Below are 24,638 nucleotides of genomic sequence, written 5' to 3'. Positions count from 1 at the left end.
CTATAGTTACATTTCTTAGTTAAAAAACTGTAACTGTAACTAAATACTTTTATAAAATAACTTTTTCAACTCTGTATATATATTATATATATATATATATATATATATATATATATATATATTACATATTATGTTATTATTACATATTAAAATCTTCTTACGCATGGAAGAGAAGATTCCATATTCATACCATATAAAACACACATTGCGAGATATTGAATACAATCGATTATCGAATTGTGACGAACTTATTGCGATTGTAACCTATAGCAACGCGGAGAGAATGTGGTTATGTCAGGTTATGTTTTTGTACTCGCAGAATTACACCTTTCCAAGTTTCACCATCGAAGTGCACAATAAAAATTAATAAGAAATGAATTTTCTTACTAGACAATATTTCAGGATTTTACAGAGCAACGTTAAAAATCAGAATGCATTGTGCAATTTCGGCAGGGCTTTCAGCTTTAAAAGTGAGGTATCGCTAGAAAAATTGTACCCGGAAAGCAAACAGAAATTGTATACACCAAGCTTTGTTAGTACATATTAATTTATTTTCAAAATAATTGTATAATAGACACAATAGAAATTGATTTTATTCGGTATATTCGATTAATTGCGATTTTCAAATTTAAATAATATAACTTGAATGTAACAATTGAGTGATTTTGCCTTTCAGGTACCGGATTCTAAAGCAAAATTCAGTGGTTACATACCCATGGATAAGGTACAAATAACATGCAGTGGTAGCAGCGGTCCAGGGGGACAAAATGTAAACTGTGTGAATACCAAAGTAGACTTAAGATTCCAAGTGAATGATGCTACTTGGTTGTCGCAGGAAATTCGAACAAAATTAGCAGAGCAGGTAGCACTATTTGTATTGCTTATGCGGAAGCTTCATTATTCAAATTATAAATTCATACTCAGGCAAAATTAGATGAGAATAGCAGTTTCTTAGGATATAAATTTATTGTTCCAGCAAAAAAACAAGATAAACAAAGATGGGTACTTAATAATTAAATCAGACTTAACGAGATCTCAACATTTAAACTTGGCAGATGCTCTTGAAAAGTTAAGAACAATGATAAGGGCTACTTTAGTAGAGCCACCAAAGCTATCGCTTGAATCAACAGAGAGAATAAGGAAAAATAAATTGAAAGCTGCTAGGCAAAGACTTCATGAGAAGAGAATGCATTCGCAAATTAAACAGAATAGAAAAGCTCCTGTGCCTGACTTTTAAAGCGATTAATTTATTTATATAATCAATTTATTAATTTACTTATCAAACATTGTACAGTTATAGAGGAATAGAGGAATAAATTATATAAGTGAAGAAAAGGAATTTTTAAATATTATATATATATCATGAAATTATACATTTAAATGATCTGTAAAATTCACATAAGATTCTTAAATATTCAGTTTGTATGTTATTATCAGTTTCAAAATTGAATACATACAATCGTTTAATTCAATTTTTGTTAAAAAAAATAGCAATATTTGTAATCTATTAAACAATATTTTTACACGCAAAAAATTGCGATTTGGGATTTTGTCATTTTTTTTTCCATTAACTGATTTAATAAAGTAATCTAAAATATCTAATAAAAAGGGAATTTATATTATTTTTGGATAAATCGATTATATCCTGCTGTCTTTTTATTCGTCATAAATATGTATGTATATTGTACAAGTGGGTTTCTATGGCAACATTCGCCACAAATAAGAAAACATAAGAATACACTGCGAAATCTGCGTATTGTGATTATAGTGATTGAGTTTTTCTTGCGAAAATGTCCTATCGTGATTTACGTAGTACGTAAATGACAAATTTATTATTTCTATGTATATATGTGAAAATTATGTTATGAAAAGTACGCAGGAAATTATAACATGCGATTTATATCCCTTTCGTTCACTTGTGTAGATTTCACAGAGATGATGAGAGTGCTGGGCTATCCGAGACTGATTTCCATCGCCAATTTTCGTGTACCGAATTTTCCTTTGGTCGCGGAGATCCTGGTTTGGCTGGTGAAACAATTCGATCCGGATATCGATATACCTAACGAACATGATACCGAGGAGCAACGTGTGGCGTTGATACGTAACGTCGCTGAGTTTATGGTAATATTTAAATCAGATTTCTATAAAATATGTGATTTGAAAATTACAGCAATGATTCTTTGGAAATAGTTGTGTCTTTTATTTATTTTACAAACAAGTATCTCAATTAAACAGAGCAGAAAAGTTTCTATACCTGATTTTTAAATCGATTTAATTTATATAAATCAAATTATTTGTAAAATAATATACATATTTATACATAAAAATAAACTTAAAAGAAGGAATTTTTGAATAAGAGATAAAAATTATTTATTTATTCTAAAAAATATTGAATAAAGAGAAAAAAATATATTATTGAATAAAAAGAAAAAATTATTGAACAAATATAAATAAAATAAAGAAAAGGAATTTTTGAAAATTATTATTTATTTATTCTAAAAAATATCACTTTTATTTTCAACTCTGACTCTGTTGAATGGTCATCTTGTGCGATGCAGGCATTAAAGACAAATATCAAATTAAACACAAAGAAGCTGTATCAAGCCGATGGTTATGGGGTAAAGGAAATATTGAAAATTACAACAATGTTATACGATGCGCAAAATAGTAGTAGCATCAAGGAAAATCGATCTGGCAATAATCAGAATACAGTGAATTTTGACATATCCGATAAAATCAGTGACCTGAAAACGACGCGGCAACTCGCCAGTCAATTGACTATCAACGGAGCGACTCTCTTCGATTTACTTGGTCGAGAAATGGAGCTTCGAGAGATTCGCAATACCAAGATTGCCAGACAATTTGATACCTCGGAAATAGAAGCGGCTTTGAAAGATGTTATCGAGAATACGTCTAAAGAAATTGAAGAAACCAAGAAGCAAATTGATAATGTTAAGGTAAAAAATTTTATTTTAAAATTACACTTATGAAGCTTAAGTTGCCTATTAAAGCTACAAATTTTTAATTATTCTTTCCTTGTCAACAGAAATTTTATTAGTTTATTAGTTGATAAATAAAATTTACTTTTTTAAACATATATGTAACGTAAAAGGATACAGAACAAAACTTGGATGCGAGAATCGAGAGACGAAAAACGGAACTCGATAGGAATCAAAAGAGACTCCATACATTGAAGAAAGTCCGTCCAGCGTTCATGGAAGAATTCGAGAAGCTTGAAATTGAATTGAGATCTTTATACAATGATTATTTGGTGAAGTTTAGATATCTAGCATATTTGGAGCATTTGTATGAAGATGCAGCCAAAGCAGAGCAAGAAAGATTCGAAAGACGGTATTCTCATTACAAATAATAAAAGTAGAAAAAAAAACAACTAAATTATACATAAAATAAATTATATAATTGTGTACAATTTATTGTTATTTCTGATTGCAGACAAGCTGCGACCAAGAAGCAATTGGAACAAATGAGAGCCGAAGATTCGAGCTTTGAAAGCATGATGGAAGGGAATGATTCTTTATTCGCTACAAATCTTCAAGAACCATTAGTCACTTCTCTAACAAATCCAGAGACTACAACAACCGAAAAATCTGCCCAATCAGCCCATGTCAAACCAAGTAATAATTTTTCCAATAAAATTAGTATTCTAGCACTATATAAAATATTGCAAATTTAAGAGACAAAAATTACAAATTAATAAAATATTTGGAAGCATAAAAGAAATAAAAAGAAAATAATGAATCCTTTTTGAGTTTTTTTTTTTTCAAATAAAAAATTATTTCAGGCACTGGAAAAGCATCGAAAATGCAATATACACAGCGACGCATTTATGGTAGCATGTCTGGACGGCAAAGGGGAACGATCCAAGAATCGAATGACAGTGATGGCTCGTTGGATAGCGATAGCGACTTATTAATCGACGGTGATCTTGATGATGACGATGACGATGATGATGATGATCTTTTGAATTCTGTAGGCGCACCGGATATTGGCGGATATGACCTTAAAACTGCTCAAGAAAAGCGATCTGTCAGCAAGATAGACAGACATTCGGACGACGATTTTTAATCTGTATAATGCAGTCTTTCTGCTAATCGCCCAGTATGTTTTTCATAATACTAAATAAAAAAAATTGTATTATATACAAGAAAAAAATATATATTTATAATGAGATACATAAAACACAACAATATACAAATAAAAATATAACTTATAATTTCATACATATACATATATATGAAGGTGCTTTCGAAAGTAAGATACATTTAAAAAAAGAAAAAAGTATAATATTGTAATTTGTTTCTTTTTATTTAAAATAAATAAAATCGCACACAAAATGAGTTTTTATTTATTTCTCCATATAATCTGCAAATAGATTTAGGCAATTAAAGTGTTACCAGTTAAACTCTCTTGTATATATTAAACTCTGTACCTTACTTTTGAAACTTTCCTTGTATGTGTGTGTGTGTGTGTGTGTGTGTGTACTTTTACAAACAAATGTTTAATATTTATATAATATATTAACAAAATTTACATAAATTATATGTTTTATTACATAATTAATGAATGCAATTTGTAGTCTTTAAATAATATGATGAGAAAAGATTCAAGAAAATCGAAGTATATATTTTTTTATCCTAATAATATATTTATTTTCGTCAACATAATTATCGATGTCGACGCATTATCAATTATAGCTCAGCACCGATCACATGTAACTTAGGTTTATCATATATGCCCATGTACGTGTGTCCATGTATGCACATGCGTGTATACACATATATACATAAACTTGTGTAAGAAACGCGTAAGAAACACGATCCTATATATATCTTAACAAAGGATATAGAAAGATTTTGCTAGACGTGTCGGCCATAGCGGCATTCGGCAACAATATTTTGCTATCCCGATTCTGTTGCCAATAATATTTCTCTTATTATCTGGTAAGTTGTACCTATTTGAAACATTTTATCTTTCTACCAAATTCACTTGTGCGACTTCATCATCGGCCTATGTTTACTTGTATGTGTACAACGAAAATGTTTCACTGTTTATTTGTCATTTAAATAATAATTAAAATAATAAATCAGATAATAACTGTACAATCACTTGTGCAGCAAATTCATTTTAAAAAAAAATTATAAAAAAAGATTTATTTTTATAGATATTTTCTATGTAAAAAATATTTTTTGTTAAAAATTAAAATTTTAATGATTTATTTCAATATATTTTTTACTCGATAAGAACTGATAATCCTGCAAATTAATCCAACTTATTGGTTCTTATTGAATTATATGACAATTTATCATATTACAAAATATAATCATGCACGATTATGTACTAATGTAAAAGAAAATACATAGTGCATCAATAAAACAAATAAATTCAAATTCAGATCTATTGAGATTAAAAAGAAAAATGTTATACATATAACTATAGTACATCTTATTGTTTAAATAAATTCACATCCTTTCAACATTTCTAACAAATCTCCGACGGATTGTATCAGAAATATTTTTTCGAAAACATTGCACATCTCCTAGGCTGTCTCTGCAGATCGAATGTCTAACACTCTTCTAAATACATATTATACATATATTACTATGCTGATTATTGATTCTATGGATATGCGTATAAGATACATTGTGCGGATTTACAAGTATTAAAAAAAATTTTACTCGAAACAACGGTACAATAGGATTAATATTTAAATCTTGCTCGTCATTTATCACCAGGTGCTTTTTTTAGCCCGTGATTTAGGCCCTCCGTAACAATCTTCGTTAACAATAATAATTTGTCGCAAATGATCACATTTGCTAATCGAATAAAAGAATTAGAGAGATACAGAGATACAAGAGTGTATAAAACTGTAAGAGAAAAGTACCACCATATAGCATCAAGACGACTCGATTGACTTATGGTAACTTGTCTCTAGATTTCGCCAGCCATTTAAGAATCCGTCATGTAGAAAAATATGATTAATCCATGTCTCGATTAAAGCGTTTCTTTCCTTTTCGTTCTTTTTGTTTTGTTTCGCAATAATTTCGATAAATCCCCCGTATTCCTCCATTTCACAAATTTAAAAACAGTCCATCGACAATTTTGTAAAAAAGGACAGGAGTCCGCTTAGCTTTTTTTTTTTTTCTTCAAGAAAACTAAGGACCGCCATAGTTGTAGAAATAGGTCCTCGCAACTTTTGGTGTACCGGTGAAATTGCCAATATCCCATAGGATCTCGACGATAGTCTTTCGCTACCTGATCGATTTACTAAGTGAGCTGAGTTTAATTCGAGGCGTCAATACTGGGACCGGATCGAGTTCCGGGAGCGAGCATTCGGCACGCAGCTCCATCCATGTCTTGTCAACATTCGCAGCGAGTCGATCTCTGTACTTATAGGCCGTTCTATCGACCGTCGACTGCGTTTTAATGCAATCGTCACCGCCGAACTCGCAAACACGATAATGATGCAATATAGCAGCATCGGATGGCACGTTCAGAGTTCCATGACCTGGGATAAACTCCCATACAAAATGATTACCCGCCTCAACTACGTCTTGCGGCTTGCAAATGTATTTGGAACGTTGTTTGTGCGGATGCAACTTGGTCCTACGTCGCGTTTTCCTCAGAGTGATTAAACCAGCTTCGGTGGGTGTGCGGCTAGTTACTACAAATGGGTCATCGGCCCATTGCAGATAAAAGAAGGCGTTTTGAAAGGAAAATGCACCTGTGGATTTGACATTGATCCGATTTCCCATCCATCTAGAAATCAATTTGTCACAAAATTAATGTACGTTTACAAATTCAAAATTATATGTTTATAAATTTAAATTATTTGGAATGATAATCAATATTTTTCGATTATAAATAAATAATATAGAAAATAATAGATAGAAATAATTTATGACATTTTACTAACACAGATGCTTCACAAGATGTTTCTTAGAAATCATTATAAATCAAAGTTTATATAAATACAGGACTTTTCCAAATATCTTTCAAATAATATAGAATCATAAATTTTAGACTCATAAATAAACGTTCACATAAACATAGATCTTTTTCCAACTATCTTTAAAATTAATTTAAAGTTCTTAATTTAAAATTCTCAGAAATACACTGTGTAAAACAAAAGTATTCGTCTCACATGTACGGGATACATAAATGTAACCAATATATGCGTGGTATAATAATAAACCAATAAAATGGGATTTTTTTATTTCTGGTTATAATGTTTCTTTCTCAAATTTCAAAATCTGGTAACTTAAATAGAAAATTTAACATTTAATCTTGTTTTATTCAACTTAATTTTATTTTATTCAAAATGATTCTATAAATCATTCACTTCAAAAAAATAAAACTTGATAAATCACTCTATAAATATTTTTAATAAAGATTGAGAAAATTCTGAAAATAAGTAAAACCGAGTAAAACGCGCGTTTAAAGTAAGCAATTATTCGAAATCATGTTGATCATTGTTAATTTATAAGAAATATATCAAAAAATAGTTTATAGAAATTGATATTGAAATAAAGAAAGCATCATACCGTAGCAAATCGATTATGGTGTCATTATGCCTCGGTATGATATACTCATCGAGATCTACAAGGGCCACATACTCATATTTGTACATAGATCGATAGAGACAGTCATTAAGCGCTGCAAAGAGGCCTTCCGTACGAATCTCTCGTTGGGAAATCATGTCAAGATGATGCCACGGTAATACTGTAACCAGATCCTTGCTCTCGTAATATTTCAGCGCACAACCAGCTGCCGGGCCTACAGTGTCGTTATATAGAGTGACATGAGTAGCGCCCAAGAGTCTGTGCAATTCGATAAACTCCACCAATTGCAAAACCTGAACATAACATAAACATCAATTAAAATGTAAAATATTTCTCGTTCATTCATTTTTCTATTAAAACAACCGCCAAAATTTCACAGCATAATAAAAAGAATTGATTGATGATTCTATTCTTATATAGTTATAAATAGCAATATGTATTTGCAAACATACATATACACACAATGCAATGCTCCATTTTTACACAGAATAACATGCAAAGGCAAAAGTAATAACAAACATAAGTATAAATACAAATAATGACAAACATAAAGACGACAAAAAATAAAAGAATAATCTCTCTGTCTGTGTGTGTGTGTGTGTGTGTGTGTGTGTGTGTGTGTGTGTGTGTGTGTGTGTGTGTGTGTGTGTGTGTGTGTGTGTGTGTGTGTGTGTGTGTGTGTGTGTGTATGTGCAAGTACAAACATTATATCAGCTAATGCTATTACTTATACGTACTCTATTGTAATAATAATGTAAAGGTTTAACGCAGACAGCCAAAGCATCTTTGTCGTTCATTCTGCTCTCGAGACGATTCTGAATGAGAATACGATTCGTCGGGACAGCTCGCAATCTCGCTACAACACTAACCGCTTCTGGCACCTTATCCATCGTCGGAGATTCTTTGGGCAAGGGACATATCACGAAGCAGGCACTGTACTTGAGATTCCAATTTTCACGGATTACCTGAAAGTCATAGCGTACGACACATATAGTATACTAGAATTTGAATGATATAAAAAAAGAATAGATATAAAATATTTTCGAATTATCGAAGATTATATCTTGTCCCAATAGTGAAAGCTAAACAACTTATTGTAACAATCTGTGATTGACCGAAAATATACATAAATATAAATAAATAAATAAATATATATATATATATACCATATATATATATTTATTTATTTATTTATATTTATAATTATACTAAAATTTATTTATATTTATACTAAAATTGCATTTGTCTCCTTGACTTTTTGGAAATTTCATTATTCTACTCTGTTTGTGTAACTTTTTTTTTTTATTTATTTACACTTATGATTGAATTGTCTTCGTGATATTATATATATATATATATATATATATATATATATATATATATATATAATATCACGAAGACAATTCAATCATAAGTGTAAATAAATAAAAAAAAAAAGTTACACAAACAGAGTAGAATAATGAAATTTCCAAAAAGTTAAGGAGACAAATGCAATTTTAGTCCTACATCTACAGTAATCAATTTTTTATCGCGAGATTTGATCTGACAAAAAACGTGGGACAAAAAATATAACAATATAATAATTTTGAAAAGATAGGACTAAATAAATTTTTTACGAATTTTTCGATTACTGAAATATATATGAGTAAATGTGTATGTGTGAGATAAACTAGTACATCACAATCAATACTATAGAATGTGTTTTTTTTCTGAGCTTGGGACAATTAAAATCATAATTGTTCCCTCTTTATAGGAGAAACATACCTTAACTTTCGCAGCTACCGTTACCGAGGCAGTGATGTTTCCGCCGTTTTGCCTATACCAGAGCCTACACCAAACGCGCTCGGGGCTTCTGGTTTTAGTAGCGCTGATTACGCGTACTACACCCTGACTTTTACTCGCCGGCGTGCCTGAACCGCTAACTCTGTCGTCAAAATACGCCGAGTAAACGAAGAATTTAAATCTAGAAAAATCGAATAAACACACGCTTTATCATCTCTTCAATTTTCCGATGTATAATTTAATTTTTACCTTGTCCACAATACACATATAATATAGCTAGAATAAAAGATAAAACCAGATAAAACTTTATATGTATATTGCTTGTGCAAACTAATCTAAAAGAATAAAATAATATATTATAAAATCAGAAAATAAAATTGTAAAACGCATAAAATAGAGTTTTCAGAATTAATTTAAGGTTCCTAATATACCTTGAAACAAAATTGATTTTGTTTTACAAGATTAATGAGAGACTTTTCAAAAAGTTGAAATTTAAACGAAAGAAAATATAAGTGTCTCTAATTTCATTAATTATTCGATTACCGTGTGATTATTAAACAAACAAACCTAGTATTGGTGACTGGCAACCATTCAGCATGCGTAACCTTTAGATTCTGATCCAACTGCGGTAAACGGGCCTCTAAGCTGGGCGGTAGGCTCGGTAAGCCACGTGGATCCGGGTGTATTACTGTCTTCTGTCCTGCATCCTCTCCGCGAACCAACAATCCCACATGCTCGTCAAAGCTACCCTTCAAACCGGCATAATCTTCGGCCTGAAATCAAAGTTTCAATGATTTAGATGTATAAGGATTAATATTCTGAGTTCTTCATCATCAATCGATATCATCAATCGATAACACAGGTCTACAAAAAATGGGGTCATGATTGTTGTTGGGCAGCTGGGGGTCATTTCCGAAGTAATTTTCTGCGTAGAATCCGAATCCGAGGTCAGAATTGGCCCATCACGTCAGGATTTTGAGATATTTGAGGTTATATACTCGAAAAATGGCTTTTTGGGCTACTTTTGAGGTTATGTACAGGACGCACACAATTTTTTAGCTCTTTTCTTCTAATTGCATCATTTAGTACTACTCTTTCCCTTCAAAATGAGCTGTCGAATGATCATCTACGATTTTTCCTTGCAAAGTTACGGCCATTTTAACCTATTATAATAGGTTTGGGGTCGATCTGAGATCAGATTCGTAATCAGCGACCCCAAAAACCCATATATACAGTTTTCAGTCCAGGTTTTCGGGTTTATATCTCAAAATTTACAGGTTTAATGTGAATGCTCATGAGGTTGTTGGGCTATAACGGCGCAGGGTTTGGAATTCATCATGTCATCTTAAAATGGCCGTAACTTTGCAAGGAAAAATCGTAGATGACCATTCGACAGCTCATTTTGAAGGGAAAGAGTAGTACTAAATGCAATTAGAAGAAAAGAGCTAAAAAATTTTGTGCGTCCTGTACATAACCTCAAAGGTAGCCCAAAAAGCCATTTTTCGAGTATATAACCTCAAATATCTCAAAATCCTGATATGATGGGCCAATTCTGACCTCAGATTCGGATTCTACGCAGAAAATTACTTCGGAAATGACCCCCAGCTGCCCAACAACAAAACCTTGTAGACCTGTGTAATCGACTGGAATTATCCGTGTCTTATTCGCGATAATAAATACATATCTGTATCTGTGTAAAAAATTGTTAATACAAAATCTGCTGCAAACAATTGGATGAACATTTGAAAACATATTACAAATATTCAATCAATTGCTGAATCTCATAACTAAAAAATATTACAATATTTCAAACTATACGTGTCAATTTTGATTTTTTGTAACTTTTGTAATTGACATCTCTTTTCTTGCACATATAATAATTAGCTTGCGGCAGCTTATTACTATGATTAATGCCAACTTATAAGGTCCTTCTACTACTGTGGCTTCATTCATAGAACAATAATCATAGAGCAATTAAAACTTGTGAATTCGCAGCTCGACTCAATTCTGAAATTTAAACTCAAAGATTCTTTGGACAGTCAACCTGGGAGACGAGTTTTAAAGGATACTCGGGTTTTCTCTCGCGGTGTCTCGACATGTAAACGGATGAAGAAAGTTCCGCAGGATCGAGCAAACTAATTTGTCAGGTGGCCGTTCGTTCGTATTCGGTTAAACTTTTCCGCAACGCGGTCGTATGTCTTTTCCGTGCCACGTTGGGCATCGTTCAAGCATGTGCTGCGCGACTGTTTCTCCTTCAAAGTTCTTAGAGGTTGGCGTGAATCATTGTCCGGTACTAGACGTAAGGGTGCATAAACTATACCAGGCACGTTGCAAGCGGCACGAAGGAAGAAGAGAGTAAAAAGAACGAAGGCGCGAGGCAGGAAAAATCGATGTTGTAGTACGTGGTGGACAAAGTTTTCGGCCTTTTTGTCCGAGTTTCGCCGTCGCTTATGCGTTTGCTTTGTCCATAGTTTCACATGAAACAGAGACAGAGCATACAAAAGTCGACGCCCCATGCGGATGCTCCCGTCCTTTAGTTTACAGCGGAAAATGTCTCGGAGCGGAGAATGAAACTGGGGAAACAAAAGGGTGGATAAATAGACTAGAAATACATCTTTCCCTACTCCCCTCTTTTACTCCTCCTTCTCTTTTTCTGTCTACAAATATATGTTTTATATAATATATCGTATAATACAGAAAAGTAAAGAGACTTTTATTAAACAAAAAATGAAATCAAATAAAATCACAAATTTGAAAAAAAAAATATAATTTTTAATTTCAAAATAGAAAAGGTATCATAAATCACAATAATCATATATAAAATCTCATGATACTTTCGCAATTTTTTAATGCAATCCACAAAAAGGAGACAAAGTCTGTTCCTCACGCTATTCGTATTTTTATTTTTTTTTTATTTTACAAATATTATAATATGCTCAAATTATGTAATTTAGTTTGAAGCGGCTTTATTTTTATACACGAGGTAATTCGTCACGTCGACTAAGTTTTAATATAAAATGGAAAACTCTCAAGAGTTTTGAGCCATCTTTTTTTATTCGTTCGATTATTATTTAAGAGAAAAAAAAAGATATCTTTAGAAAGTTATTTCTTTGAATTTACATTAAAAATTCTGCTGCAAGTTAGAAATTCAAAGTGCTTTTACTTTTTTGACAAACTTTCTTTCGTTATCGTCAATTATTGTATATTTCAAAATATTTTTGCATCGTGAAAAAAGAAAATAGATATATACACTAGCTTAATATAAAATAAATATATTAATTGCTCTATATCATTCGATTTTATCATAGCTTTCGCAATTGTCAGAGGTATGTGTCGATATCGAGGAAAAAAAAATGTAAAAAAATTCCATGGAGTCTACATTTTAAAATTTTATAAAATTTGTCTCACTTCACATTTGTGCTGGCGTTTAATGTATATTTAGCAAATGCCGCCTTTCGGTAGAATTTCAATCGGTTCAGTAGAATTTCAATGATATTCAAATATGAAATAATAACATGTATTTATATATCACCGAAATTTCACATGTATAAATAGATGCATAAACAAAGATCATCCGCAAAAACACCTGTTTTTTCACCCGTTTGGTGATCCTCATGGATTGAATCGATTGTGGTCTAAATGATAGTTTGTGATGATATATTAATCTGAGAAAAATTTCAAGTTGAGCATAGGAATGGTTTCGGAGATATGAAGAGTCAAAGTTGTCGAAATCAATAAGCGAATAAAATGATACGAGACAAATGAGAATATCATGTTGACTCAAAGTTAAAGAAATATACGTGTTTATGATTCAAAATCTCATTGACCATATTTATCGGAGTTTAAGGGCTTGAAATTGGGCAATTTCAATAATATTGGCTTAGAAGCTGTAGAATGAAGAGTTTAATATTGAAGAGTTTATTATCAAATATATCTTCATTTGAACTCCTTATACTGCTAGCTCTGGTTAGACGTGTTTTTATAGTTTACTTAACTCTTTAATGAACATGGAACTGAACAAAGGTGCGTACGAATTGCTCTTTGTCAAATTGCTAGACACACTTGTGAGACATGATTTACGAATATTTAAACGTGATGGGTTCGAGTCGAAAATGCAATGACATCTGGTGTGCATATACAGGGTGGCCCATTTTAATCCATCCAGTCGAATATCTCGAAAACCAAGCCCAGGAGAGAAAAATGTTTCAGACAAAAGTTGTTTGGTTTCGAGGGGGACATAAGATGGTACCATTGGTTTGACCTTGAAGAGTTATTTGAAGGTCACATGAAGGTTACCTTCAATTTCTTAAATGGAACCTACTATTTGTCATTGCATATTCTTGTAGCTTATTTCGAGAGCTTTCCAAAACACTATAATTAAGTACCTTTTCGTTAAGTACTTTTTGAGTTATGAGGCTTGAAATCATTTCTTAATTTTACATAAACCGTAAAATATCTTGTAAAATATTCATTTTTCGATTATCTTACCTTAATACTTTTATGTACAAAATAATGAGAGGAATCAATTGGTGTAAAGAAAACACATAGTTGTTTTGAAGAAAAAATATGTAATTTGCAATTAACATTCCATATTTTTTCTTAAAAACAACTATGTGTTTTCTTTACACCAATTGATTCCTCTCATTATTTTGTACATAAAAGTATTAAGGTAAGATAATCGAAAAATGAATATTTTACAAGATATTTTACGGTTTATGTAAAATTAAGAAATGATTTCAAGCCTCATAACTCAAAAAGTACTTAACGAAAAGGTACTTAATTACAGTGTTTTGGAAAGCTCTCGAAATAAGCTACAAGAATATGCAATGACAAATAGTAGGTTCCATTTAAGAAATTGAAGGTAACCTTCATGTGACCTTCAAATAACTCTTCAAGGTCAAACCAATGGTACCATCTTATGTCCCCCTCGAAACCAAACAACTTTTGTCTGAAACATTTTTCTCTCCCGGGCTTGGTTTTCGAGATATTCGACTGGATGGATTAAAATGGGCCACCCTGTATGTATCATAAGAAACGATCAGAGAACGTTGACAGCGACATAAAGATAAAAATGAATTTTTTATCGGGAGAAAAATGATTAAAATAATGTAGCAAGGGAGAAAATCTTGTAAATCGCTGAAAAATCAGAAAAATACATAACGTCCTCTTTCTCTTCGTGGATACTCACTCCCACTTCGCCGTAATCCGGACGATCGGGCGCAGCCGGCAATCGATGACCGCTCCTGTGACCCCCGAGTACGCCGGTGCCGCCGACGCTCACGCCGCGCCTCTCGTCGATCAGGAATATCTCCGTAAGGACGATCAAACCAAATACGGCGAAGAACATGACAACCAGCATGAACGACATGTTGGCACGCTCCTTGAGAACGCCGGCGTTTGGTCGACTCCCACCGGAGCCGGATCTTCGGCTCGAGCCCATGCTCGTAAAGACTCTGCAAGCGACAACCCTCGGCAAAGTCACTCTCGTCTAAATCAGATATTGGGGAGGTTTGCTAACTTTGGCGATGCGATACGAGAATGCCTTTCAAAGGTCTTTTTAAAGTTGAAAATATGAGGAGGTAAAAACGACTGTCGTGGATAGATGTGAGAGAAAAATAGAAGAATCCTTGAAAATTGTACTTTTCACACAAACATATTGCGAATGGAAACATTATGCATTAGAGTCACGTGTCGACTCTATGCAATCATATTTTCGTGTCCAATGTTTATGTACAATATCTACTACTTTTGCTCCTTTCTGCCCCTGTAATTTATAATAAAATGGTAAAGTTGGCTATGAAAAAAAATCCTGGTGGAAAAAATGTGCAGACAAATTATGCATTACTTTTACATACACACGTATAAGAGCGAATCTTTTTTATTTCAACATTTCGTAATTCTCGACACAGCAAACATCTCAAAATTATGCAGTAATGTACCTTTTTATTCGCATGCTAAATTTTTAAATCCTTGCGCATATTTCTCGGTAATATTCAAAATTGTTCCAATATATATTGATCTGGTCGCGTATTATATATAACAAAATACTCGACAGAACTTCGATTTTTCTCCAATAGTAAGAAAAAGTACGGCAACGTTTCGTTAAATACAACGCGCACACATTTTAAAGAAATCATATGGGATTTACGAAAACAGGTTAACGGTACACACTGAGAAGCCGATATCGAAAACAAAGTTCTCTCAATCGTCGACTTCAGAGGAGATCGACTGCACGGTGTGTGCTCGAGTTCCAACGTAAAACTAGTTTGAAAAACTTTATTTACCTGCCAGAAGACAGAACGGGACAAAATTGCCGTTATCGATACCGCTGATGTGAATAAACAAACTTATTTTTGCGAATAAATATGAGCAATACTGTTCTCCTTGTGTATTTGTATAGCAAACGAAATATATACAATACTGCACTTTGATTATGTGCTTGACACGTGCGTTGATATAAAAAAAAAAAACGTTGCATGTAAAAAAATTTATGCACGATTTTAATATATGATTTTTATGTGATTCAGATATTTCTTTTCTTATAAGTGTGTTTGTCACTCATTATTATACACAACAAATGCATAAAGTTATTCATATATATGAACATTAAAGAAAATAAAATATATAAATGTGTGCAAATGCAAAAAGAGATTTTGATATCAATTAATTATTTGTATTCCGATTAAAATAATTATGTATACAGAGAAATGAAGAAAAAAAAACTTTAATTGGTTTACTTACTTAAAGTGGTTCCAAGAAAACTGCTGCCAAGCATGAGGATGGTATTTCCTAAAAATATAATTATGGTAATATAATTATATAATATATATAATTATTATATTTATTATAATATATATTATAATATATTATAATATAATTAAGTATTATTAATTTGCTTCTTATTTCATCCCGAATAAAACATTTCGTACATTGTCATTTGTCGTAATTTCAACTCATATGTATATTAATATCTCACTATCTTTAAGGTAATTATACAGACATAGGGAGTCATTCCCGATTTCAATAACGAGTAAAATTTTTAGAACATTACTCAGAGTGATAATCTTGATAACATATGTGAGAACTGAAATCAGGAGTGGCCTATATTTGCATAATTATCATATTTTATAATAATAATAATAATAATAATAAAAGAAACAATATTTATAAAACACAATTATCAAGAAATAAAGAATTAATTTTATAATATCGAGATGCGATATCATAGTTATTTTCCAATATTATCATTATATTGCCAATTATCATTATAAGCTAATTTATATATCTTGTTTAATATTAATTTCTTATTAATCAAAGTAAAAATTAAAACTAAGTAATACATTCAAAGTAAAATTAAAACAAAGTAAAATTAAATAATGTGATTTTTACAATATTTTTTTACAATATCAAAAAATTATAACAACAAAAAGTATTGCGAAATACTGCAAAATAAATGTATTTAAAAAAAGATATTATATGCATACTTGTAATAACGCGACTTTTTTATAATGTAGCTAATTTTTCATCCTGTGTACATTAACACAGAAATATGGCCAGGTTGAAAATATTTTTATGCGATACATATCTGATTTTATGTGTGTATATATGTATACATATGTACGTACATAAAACCGCGACGCACATTAAGAAGCACCATAGCATAAATTATACAAACTTACAACAGCCGATACTTTTAATGATTGAGTTGCGTGGGCAATTGCAAAATGTTTTTATCGATAAGAGAGAACAAAAAATTTCACGCCATTAATCAGTCTATAAAATACGTACTGAGAATCCTATTAAATCCGTAAAATTATCATCATACATCATACATTATATTCACAAAATATTAAAAATATTAAATCCTTATTTCTTTTACAAAAAATATACATAATATTTTAAAACAAATTGTTATTTGCTCCAAAATATTATAATGTGATTAAATAAAAAATAAAAAATAAATAATAATAGAAAAATACTATTATGTATAAATAGTCTACGACAGTTTTTTATATAAATGTACATAAATTTACAAATCTGTAATTGATTTCTTTGTAAAATTTTTCATTACACATTTTCATTTTCCAGAGATATTTTTTTATAAAAGTTAAGCATATCTAGTTGAGCTATTAAATTAGCCCTACATTACACAATTAATCTATTACATTACATAATTATATACTAGTTTTTTTATCTATTAGTCTTTTTATATCTCTGTCATAATTAAATTACTTTTCTGCAATTATTTTTCATCAAAAAACTTTGAATGTTTTAAATAAATAGCTACGTTTTTCCAAAAAGTCTTATTATCGAAAATATACGCAATTAATTTATCTTTCAAAAATAGATTTAATCTTTTAGGCAGTTTTGAAATAGTAATCTAGTCAAATTCTCTCTCTCTCTCTCTCTCTCTCCCCCTCCTTCCCTTCCCCTCCCCCCTCTCTCTCTTTGCTATGTTTCTATGTGTCTGAGGTATTTCTAATATATTTAATAAAATATATTTTAAATTTTTGATGATTTACATGGAAAATAGAACCGCAATGACGATTTAAAAACTTTTAATATATAGATAAATAAAAATTTGTTTCACAATAATCTCTAAGTCGCGTTTATTACAACTCTTTTTTAATAAATTATTTCACTTGTGAAAATTTATTAATTATATATTAAAGATAATCTATTAAAGTTAAAAATTAATAATAATTTAATAGTAATATAACTTAAACGTACTAGTACTATAAACATACAACTTTTTTTCTTACATTATATATATTTCTACTTTTCTGTTGAATTTCAAACATCAAATTAAATAAGTTATAAAACTGTACACTTTTCGCAATATATTTTTTTTACACAACTATAAATTAAATCTTGCATATAGACAAAATTAATGCTATAAAACAAATTTTTTTCTTGTATATACACATTGTCCCTATATATATATATATATATATATATATATATATATATATATATATATATATATATATATATATATATATATATATATGTGTGTGTGTGTGTGTGTGTGTGTGTGTGTATGTGTGTGTGTGTGTGTGTGTGTGTGTGTGTGTGTGTGTATTTGTGTGTGTATATATGCATGTACATTTATTTTAATAATCAAGGCACTATAATGTTATATAATGTCGAAATGAGATAAAATGCCATGAATTAAATGCAAACGAAATATTCGCTTAAAGTACGATAATAACCAGCTTATAATTCATCGATTCATTTTCGATTATTATATATTGTTTAGTTATATGCGCACGGAAATGAACGCAGAAAACCTTAAGGGCAATCCGGTCAGTTTGACCGCAATAGATATTATTTCCTTCCGCCTGTTGCATCGAATCGATTCTCTGAACTCGGCTATAATATGTTCGAACATCGGAAAATTTTCCTGCTTCCTGACGTCCTGACCTATAAGTAACACGAGACGTTGTCCGAGACAGTAAACTAGCATAGTTCTCTTCGTTATTATTGATTCCTAATATGATCGCAGTCTTAAAATGATTAATTTTTACGAAAAAAATCTCGGTAAAAATATAGAAGAATTGGTATATTCTTTAACTTCTGATAAAATAAATGCTATATTTATTCTTCACATTTAATTCCTACACATAAATTAATGCATTTCATAGTCTCAAGAAACTAATAAAAAATAATAATTTTTTAGTAATATTATATCTTTTGAAATATAAAGACCAAATATCTTATAATTTATATTTTTAAAACGGAAAGAAAGTAATTCGGATTATTAAAAGAGATTAACGTTTTTTTAACTTATTATTTTCTCCAAATTTATAATAATATAAAATATCATTGTAAACTTTCAAACTGTGCAATAAAAGAGTAGCTTCTTTCGATCCTTACACAATCATAATAACGGTAATTATAAAAAAAATAATTATATAATTATATAAAAAAAATTATTGAGAAAGAGGAATTGAGAATTAAATTTTCATAATTGACAGATAATTCATAAATGTGTATTCTATTATTATACAGGGTGAATTTTTTATCTTCTTAATTGTTAATTGCAAATTACATATTTTTTCTTAAAAATAACTGTGTTTTCTTTACACCAGTTGATTCCTCTCATTATTTTGTACATAAAATATTGAGGTAAGATAATCGAAATATGAATATTTTACAAGATATTTTACGGTTTATGTAAAATTAAGAAATGATTTCAAGCCTCATAACTCGGAAAGTACTTAATGAAAACTAACTTAATTATAGTGTTTTGGAAAGCTCTTGAGATGAGCTACAAGAATATGCAAAAACATATAGGGTGTCCCATTTAAAAAGTTGGAGGTGACCTTCACGTGACCTTCAGGTGACTCTTTAAGGTCAAACTAATGGCACCATCTTATGTCCCCCTTGAAACCATACAACTTTTGTCTGAAACATTTTATCGTATCTTTTAGATTTTACGAGATATTTCGATGTCTCAAAAAACTCACTCTGTATATCTACAAAATCTTTCTCTCTCTCTCTCTCTCTCTCTCTCTCTCTCTCTCTTTCTTTCTTTCTTTCCCTCTCCCTTTCACTTTCTCGTGCTCAATCTACTTCAATTATTTATTATGTAATATTCTTAACATTAATATAAATTATCAATTATTTATTGCATATGTTACTGGAATACGCGTATTTTTCCAGGATCTCCATATTTAGCGACGCTGAAAATGAACGATTCATTAAAGCAGACACGGAGGCGGGAATGATTTATTTCGCTATAGAAACAATAAAGCAACCGTCGCTGTGCACACCAACGATGAAATCGTCGTCGTTGCTAATTGTGGCACGACGGTTGTTCTTTGTCAACTATGACAACTGACAGTTTAATTGCAAGTTTGAGTGACAAGGTTTTTATGAGCCACAGAAACGAAAGATGATAGTCGAGGTTATAATTAGAAAATTATGCGGCGGGAAAGCTAAGAAGAAATATGAAAATCAAGGAGCCATAAAGAAAAGAGAAACGTAATGCACTATTTGAATATTTTCAAACATAACATCCAGAAAATATTTAATTAACTCGTCGAAAAACTAATTTAAATTCAAAATAAATTTCACAGTATTATACGTTAGGCTATATCTCATACTTTTATGCTATGCAATATTCATTCAAAAATAGACGTAAAATTATAATATATATATATATATATATATATATATATATATATATGTATATATATATTATATAATATAATTATATTATATAATTTTGCCTATAATTCTTCTATCATACGTCCACGTATTTTTATCGCGTAAAAAATTGTATATGTGTATGTGTGAGATATAAATCTTTTTTCCATATTTTCTACTTTTAGAAATGTTAGAAAATCTATAAAAGAATAAGCATAATAATAAAACCACAAAATAAATTTTTGTTCAGTGATAATTTTTTTCTATAATTTATTTAAAAAAAAGTTACTGTACGTTTAATACACGTCTTGTGTACAAATTTTTATTAATTTAATCGAATTTATTTTTATTAATTTATTTTTATTAATTTAATCAAATTAATTTATTCACATACAGAATGTTCTCAAAAACTTTGATTATATATCGATCGTCTGAAAGAAACTTATATCATTATTTTATACATACACATCGTTTTTTTTTTGTTAGAATCAATAAACTAACATTTAATTACGTAGCCGTTTAAAATTGCAGATGATTGCTTGGTATGCTATCTATATATAAACTAATCAGTTCTTAGTAATATAACTGGATACAATATAATCTACATCATTATTTTCCAATATACCACCAATAAGTAAGTCAACATAGGTCAAAATTTTTTTCAGGCACAAGATTCATTTTCGAAAATAACGCTTTGTTTATATACGAAAACCCTAACATTTTAAATGTTCGATTTATTTTTGCGCATGTAACAATTGCTGTGAATAAAATTCACGATTGTAACCGAAAAATGGAGACTATAAAGTCCAATAATAGTATAAATATCGCGAAAAGATATGTAAAGAGACAGAATCTACCGTTAACGTTCGCACAAACTTGAACTCCAGATCTAATCGTAAGGCCAGTTAAATGTCAACATTTTCCATACTATACGCATGATATTCATGTTGCGATCTCCTTTTTTACACAGAATGACGTAGATACTATCGCGTGACAATTGAAAAGGACAAAAAATGCGATTTTTCACAAATGGCACGCACTGTCAGATAAAAAAATTCTGATTTTGCTCGCTTTCGATACAGATGTGCTGGACGCACATGCATACGAGTATGTCAGTATGTAGTGCGACACTTAATCCTCTTATCAACTCGAGGTCGTTTTATCTAGTATTCGTATGCATCGACCGTTCATCCGCCGGGATTACATAAAAGGGGCAATAGGGAAAATCGGTCAGTAAACTGTCCCCATAGTATCAATAACGATGGGAGTGATTTATTCTTTATTGCTTTCGTTTCCGATAAGTTCACTTCATTCGTTGAGAAAGCGAAGGAGAGTCATTGATCGAAAAAACTTTGTACTTAATACTAAGTGATATCGTGCCATCGAATGTGGAGACAGTAGTATTGTTTGAAATTATAAAATCCTCATGTGTTATAAAGTCCTATGTGTATAACATGTAATTTTCAATAATAATTATGTATAACTAATAATAACAGATAGAAACAAACGTATACATATCGCAGAAAAATCGTATTAAGTTTACTTTTAATATTAGATAATGTAGCATATGTCGAATATGATATATTGTGATATAAAATTATTCAATTCTATCTCAGTTGCATGGAATTAATTTAACGGAAAATTTTAAAAGGCAATTATTAAAAAATGTTGGTGCATAAAATTGGGTCGCACATTACAGTCGTACAAAAAAACGTGGAATTATGAGAAATAATTAGCTTAACCGCTTGTTTGCCTGCAATTATATGTAATTGCACACTAAAATATAATTTCCCGTTTTCATTATTATTATTTCATGTGTATAAAGTTTTTTTTACTTATTTTAATATGCAAATAGGTGTAGACATAATAATAGACATAATAAAACAGTAATACAACAATAATAAAGCATCCAAATTGATATTGAATAAAACATTGTTGCATGTATTGTTCGACAATATTTCCGCATTTATCGACGATGAGTTTATGTAGCCATGAAAATTGAAATAAAGCAATGATACAATCAAATATACGGGCACAGGAGTTATATTAAAAATATGTATTCGTCTGTGATAATGAAAATAGTTTCATATAACACAAATCCCGGATAACTATTGCGCAGTTTAATTAATCATATCATAAATTTAATGAAACTTGCTCTATAAAATGAAGACTGTTCCAGATATATAAAAAGGTGCAAGAGAACTGATAGTATATTCGTAACGCAAACGATTAACTGTAAAAATTCTAGAAAATAGATTTTGAATAAAATATGAAAAATTTCATAGCAGAAATTATATTACGATTAAAAAACTGAAAGTGAAAAGGAATTACGATGTAAATTAGTCTAGCTTCTTTATCTTCTTCTAATTAAAAATCCATAAAGGATTCCTCTATAAACAGTCTTACTTTCTGCTTCAGAAAAACCGAAATATAAAAAAATAGATTTTTCATTATATTATCTTTTATTATATATTTTCGCGCTGAAGATGACTCAAAATATCAATATTTATTTGATTGTATTATAAATAAATGTGTTATAACATCGACACTCGACTCGTATTGCCATTATAACTGTTTTGTTTAATTTTATATTTCGAGTCTTATATTTATTAATTTTTATAAAAAAATAGAGCTGGAAAAAAATCATTTTAAGCTTTCTTTGAAAAAGAAAGATAAAAGCTATAAATATACGTGATGTACAATTGCGTAAATTGTGCGTAAATTTATAAATATAATCGACAAAAAATTAAATTGTTCAACTACTGAGTGTGATAAAGATAAAATGTTTCTTTTTCAAACTTTTTTTTTATAAAATCACGCGTTCTGGCCTAGATTCATCGTGGATGCTACTCCTTCCGCCCAGAAGACGCCGCACAGTCGATGATTTGGCACTAACGCAAATTATGCGAATCGCGACCGCGAGGCGGATTAATTTGCGGGATTGTCTCGCGAAAGCTCCGTAAAAGGGGAGAAGAGGAAACAAAAGGAGAAAATAAAATATATATCGAGCCACGCGCACATAGCATACAACATACACCGAGGTCGGTGCAGCAAGCGGCGCAACCCTCGCATCTTGTATGCACCACATACTCGGCGTGAGGCGAAGCGAGGACAAACATTCTCGGCACCCTCGAGCTGACCGATAAGATGTCAAAGAGGGATCTGCTACTCACAATTAACGCTCGATATCCACGCGACGTCCTATCACTTGGCGGCGGTGCCTCAACATCCCTCTGACAGCTGTCATTACTGGCAGTGGCCGTGCGTCTCATGCTCATATCGCGATGACGATCTTGGCGTCTCGCCGATTATCGAGCAAATAAATAAAAAGACGTAGCGTATATACGGCGCTCTATCGCGATCAATCGCGATACGCGACCGCGACCGCAAGTGATTCCCCGCGATCCGAGGGTGAGAAAAAACGAACGAAATTCGCGCGATGAGCCGAAGAAAGGATACACCGAACAGGCCGCAGTAATAGGCAGGCAGGCAGATAGGTAAATGGGAAACCACACGTGCGTACGCATGTAACGTCTCTCCTGTCTGCCGGATCAAAGTCGATCGGCTAATCGTCAACAGAAGAAACGACACAACAAGCCAAATCGAGACGAGCGAGGGAGCCGCGCGAAACCGAACCGTTCGGCGACGCGAACGCTCGACGACCGCCGCATCGATCCGAGCACCCTCTACCACCCGCCGCTGCGATTGGTTACGTTACGCGTTGCTCGCGCGCCTGCGCGCGCACCTGCAGTCGAAAGGGCGCGTTTGGAATTCGGAGGTCGCGGATGCGATTCGACGCGATTCCATCTCTGCCTCTTTATTAAACTGCGATAGATTCGACCGACGGATGAGAAGCTTTGGTGCCGGTAAGTAGTGACATGAAATATATATAATATGTATATGTGTGTGTATATATATATATATATATATATATGTATATAATTTTACATATTTACTCGAAAGAAGACAAGAATAAATTGCACTGAAAAATTAATTCTGCACACACAATTACCAATATACGTTCCTATCTTTATCTTCTGGCAATATAATATATGTATATACATATGTATAATTACTGTAAAAGAAAAAAATATATATATACAGGATGATTCAAAACAACCTGAT

At 31.2% G+C, this 24,638-nt stretch overlaps 3 protein-coding genes across 13 annotated transcripts; 2 read left to right on the top strand and 1 right to left on the bottom strand.

Moving 5' to 3' along the window:
- Positions 1-227: 227 nt before the first annotated feature.
- Positions 228-1,335, top strand: LOC145963503 (large ribosomal subunit protein mL62). 2 transcript variants are annotated; one of them, XM_083085529.1, is made up of 3 exons: positions 228-475; positions 677-862; positions 977-1,335. In XM_083085529.1, the coding sequence occupies exons 1-3, from the start codon at positions 374-376 to the stop codon at positions 1,235-1,237; spliced, it is 549 nt and encodes a 182-aa protein (XP_082941655.1). In that variant the 5' UTR covers positions 228-373; the 3' UTR covers positions 1,238-1,335. The 2 variants fall into 2 exon arrangements, with proteins under 2 accessions (XP_082941655.1, XP_082941654.1); XM_083085528.1 differs by having other exon boundaries at positions 239-532.
- Positions 1,336-1,471: 136 nt separating this feature from the next.
- On the top strand, positions 1,472-4,354 carry Cluap1 (clusterin associated protein 1). 2 transcript variants are annotated; one of them, XM_083085527.1, is made up of 6 exons: positions 1,472-1,812; positions 1,925-2,121; positions 2,559-2,957; positions 3,113-3,351; positions 3,454-3,635; positions 3,803-4,353. In XM_083085527.1, exons 1-6 carry the CDS (start codon positions 1,791-1,793, stop codon positions 4,084-4,086), a joined length of 1,323 nt encoding a protein of 440 aa, XP_082941653.1. In that variant the 5' UTR covers positions 1,472-1,790; the 3' UTR covers positions 4,087-4,353. The 2 variants fall into 2 exon arrangements, with proteins under 2 accessions (XP_082941653.1, XP_082941652.1); XM_083085526.1 differs by lacking the exon at positions 1,472-1,812 and having other exon boundaries at positions 1,821-2,121; positions 3,803-4,354.
- LOC145963501 (uncharacterized) lies at positions 4,165-24,183 on the bottom strand. 9 transcript variants are annotated; one of them, XM_083085517.1, is made up of 9 exons: positions 23,687-24,182; positions 16,104-16,151; positions 14,881-15,126; positions 14,551-14,815; positions 9,930-10,135; positions 9,345-9,543; positions 8,318-8,545; positions 7,563-7,873; positions 4,168-6,777 (listed from the first exon to the last, which is right to left on the bottom strand). In XM_083085517.1, the coding sequence occupies exons 4-9, from the start codon at positions 14,800-14,802 to the stop codon at positions 6,270-6,272; spliced, it is 1,704 nt and encodes a 567-aa protein (XP_082941643.1). In that variant the 5' UTR covers positions 14,803-14,815; positions 14,881-15,126; positions 16,104-16,151; positions 23,687-24,182; the 3' UTR covers positions 4,168-6,269. The 9 variants fall into 9 exon arrangements, with proteins under 9 accessions (XP_082941651.1, XP_082941643.1, XP_082941649.1 ...); XM_083085523.1 differs by having other exon boundaries at positions 14,551-14,850; positions 15,003-15,126; XM_083085525.1 differs by having other exon boundaries at positions 4,165-6,777; positions 7,635-7,873; positions 14,551-15,126; positions 23,687-24,183.
- Positions 24,184-24,638: the final 455 nt, after the last annotated feature.

The sequence above is a fragment of the Camponotus vicinus genome, unplaced genomic scaffold (assembly GCF_025532165.1).
Source record: "Camponotus vicinus isolate PSW18456_S1 unplaced genomic scaffold, iyCamVici1.0 SCAF_12, whole genome shotgun sequence".
Taxonomy (NCBI): Eukaryota; Metazoa; Arthropoda; class Insecta; order Hymenoptera; family Formicidae; genus Camponotus; species Camponotus vicinus.
The sequence above is the reverse complement of the archived record's forward strand: the minus strand, read 5'-3'. Positions and strand labels throughout refer to the sequence as shown.

Coding starts and splice junctions, on each gene's coding strand:
- LOC145963503 (XM_083085528.1), top strand. CDS start 374: ATGAATTTTCTTACTAGACAATATTTCAGGATTTTACAGAGCAACGTT. Junction 533..676: donor AATTGTATACACCAAGCTTT/GTTAGTACATAT, acceptor TTTGCCTTTCAG/GTACCGGATTCTAAAGCAAA. Junction 863..976: donor GAACAAAATTAGCAGAGCAG/GTAGCACTATTT, acceptor TTATTGTTCCAG/CAAAAAAACAAGATAAACAA.
- Cluap1 (XM_083085526.1), top strand. CDS start 1,891: ATGCGATTTATATCCCTTTCGTTCACTTGTGTAGATTTCACAGAGATG. Junction 2,958..3,112: donor AGCAAATTGATAATGTTAAG/GTAAAAAATTTT, acceptor GTAACGTAAAAG/GATACAGAACAAAACTTGGA. Junction 3,352..3,453: donor CAAGAAAGATTCGAAAGACG/GTATTCTCATTA, acceptor TTCTGATTGCAG/ACAAGCTGCGACCAAGAAGC.
- LOC145963501 (XM_083085517.1), bottom strand. CDS start 14,802: ATGGGCTCGAGCCGAAGATCCGGCTCCGGTGGGAGTCGACCAAACGCC. Junction 9,544..9,929: donor TTGCCAGTCACCAATACTAG/GTTTGTTTGTTT, acceptor CGATTTTTCTAG/ATTTAAATTCTTCGTTTACT. Junction 7,874..8,317: donor TACATTATTATTACAATAGA/GTACGTATAAGT, acceptor TGTTATGTTCAG/GTTTTGCAATTGGTGGAGTT.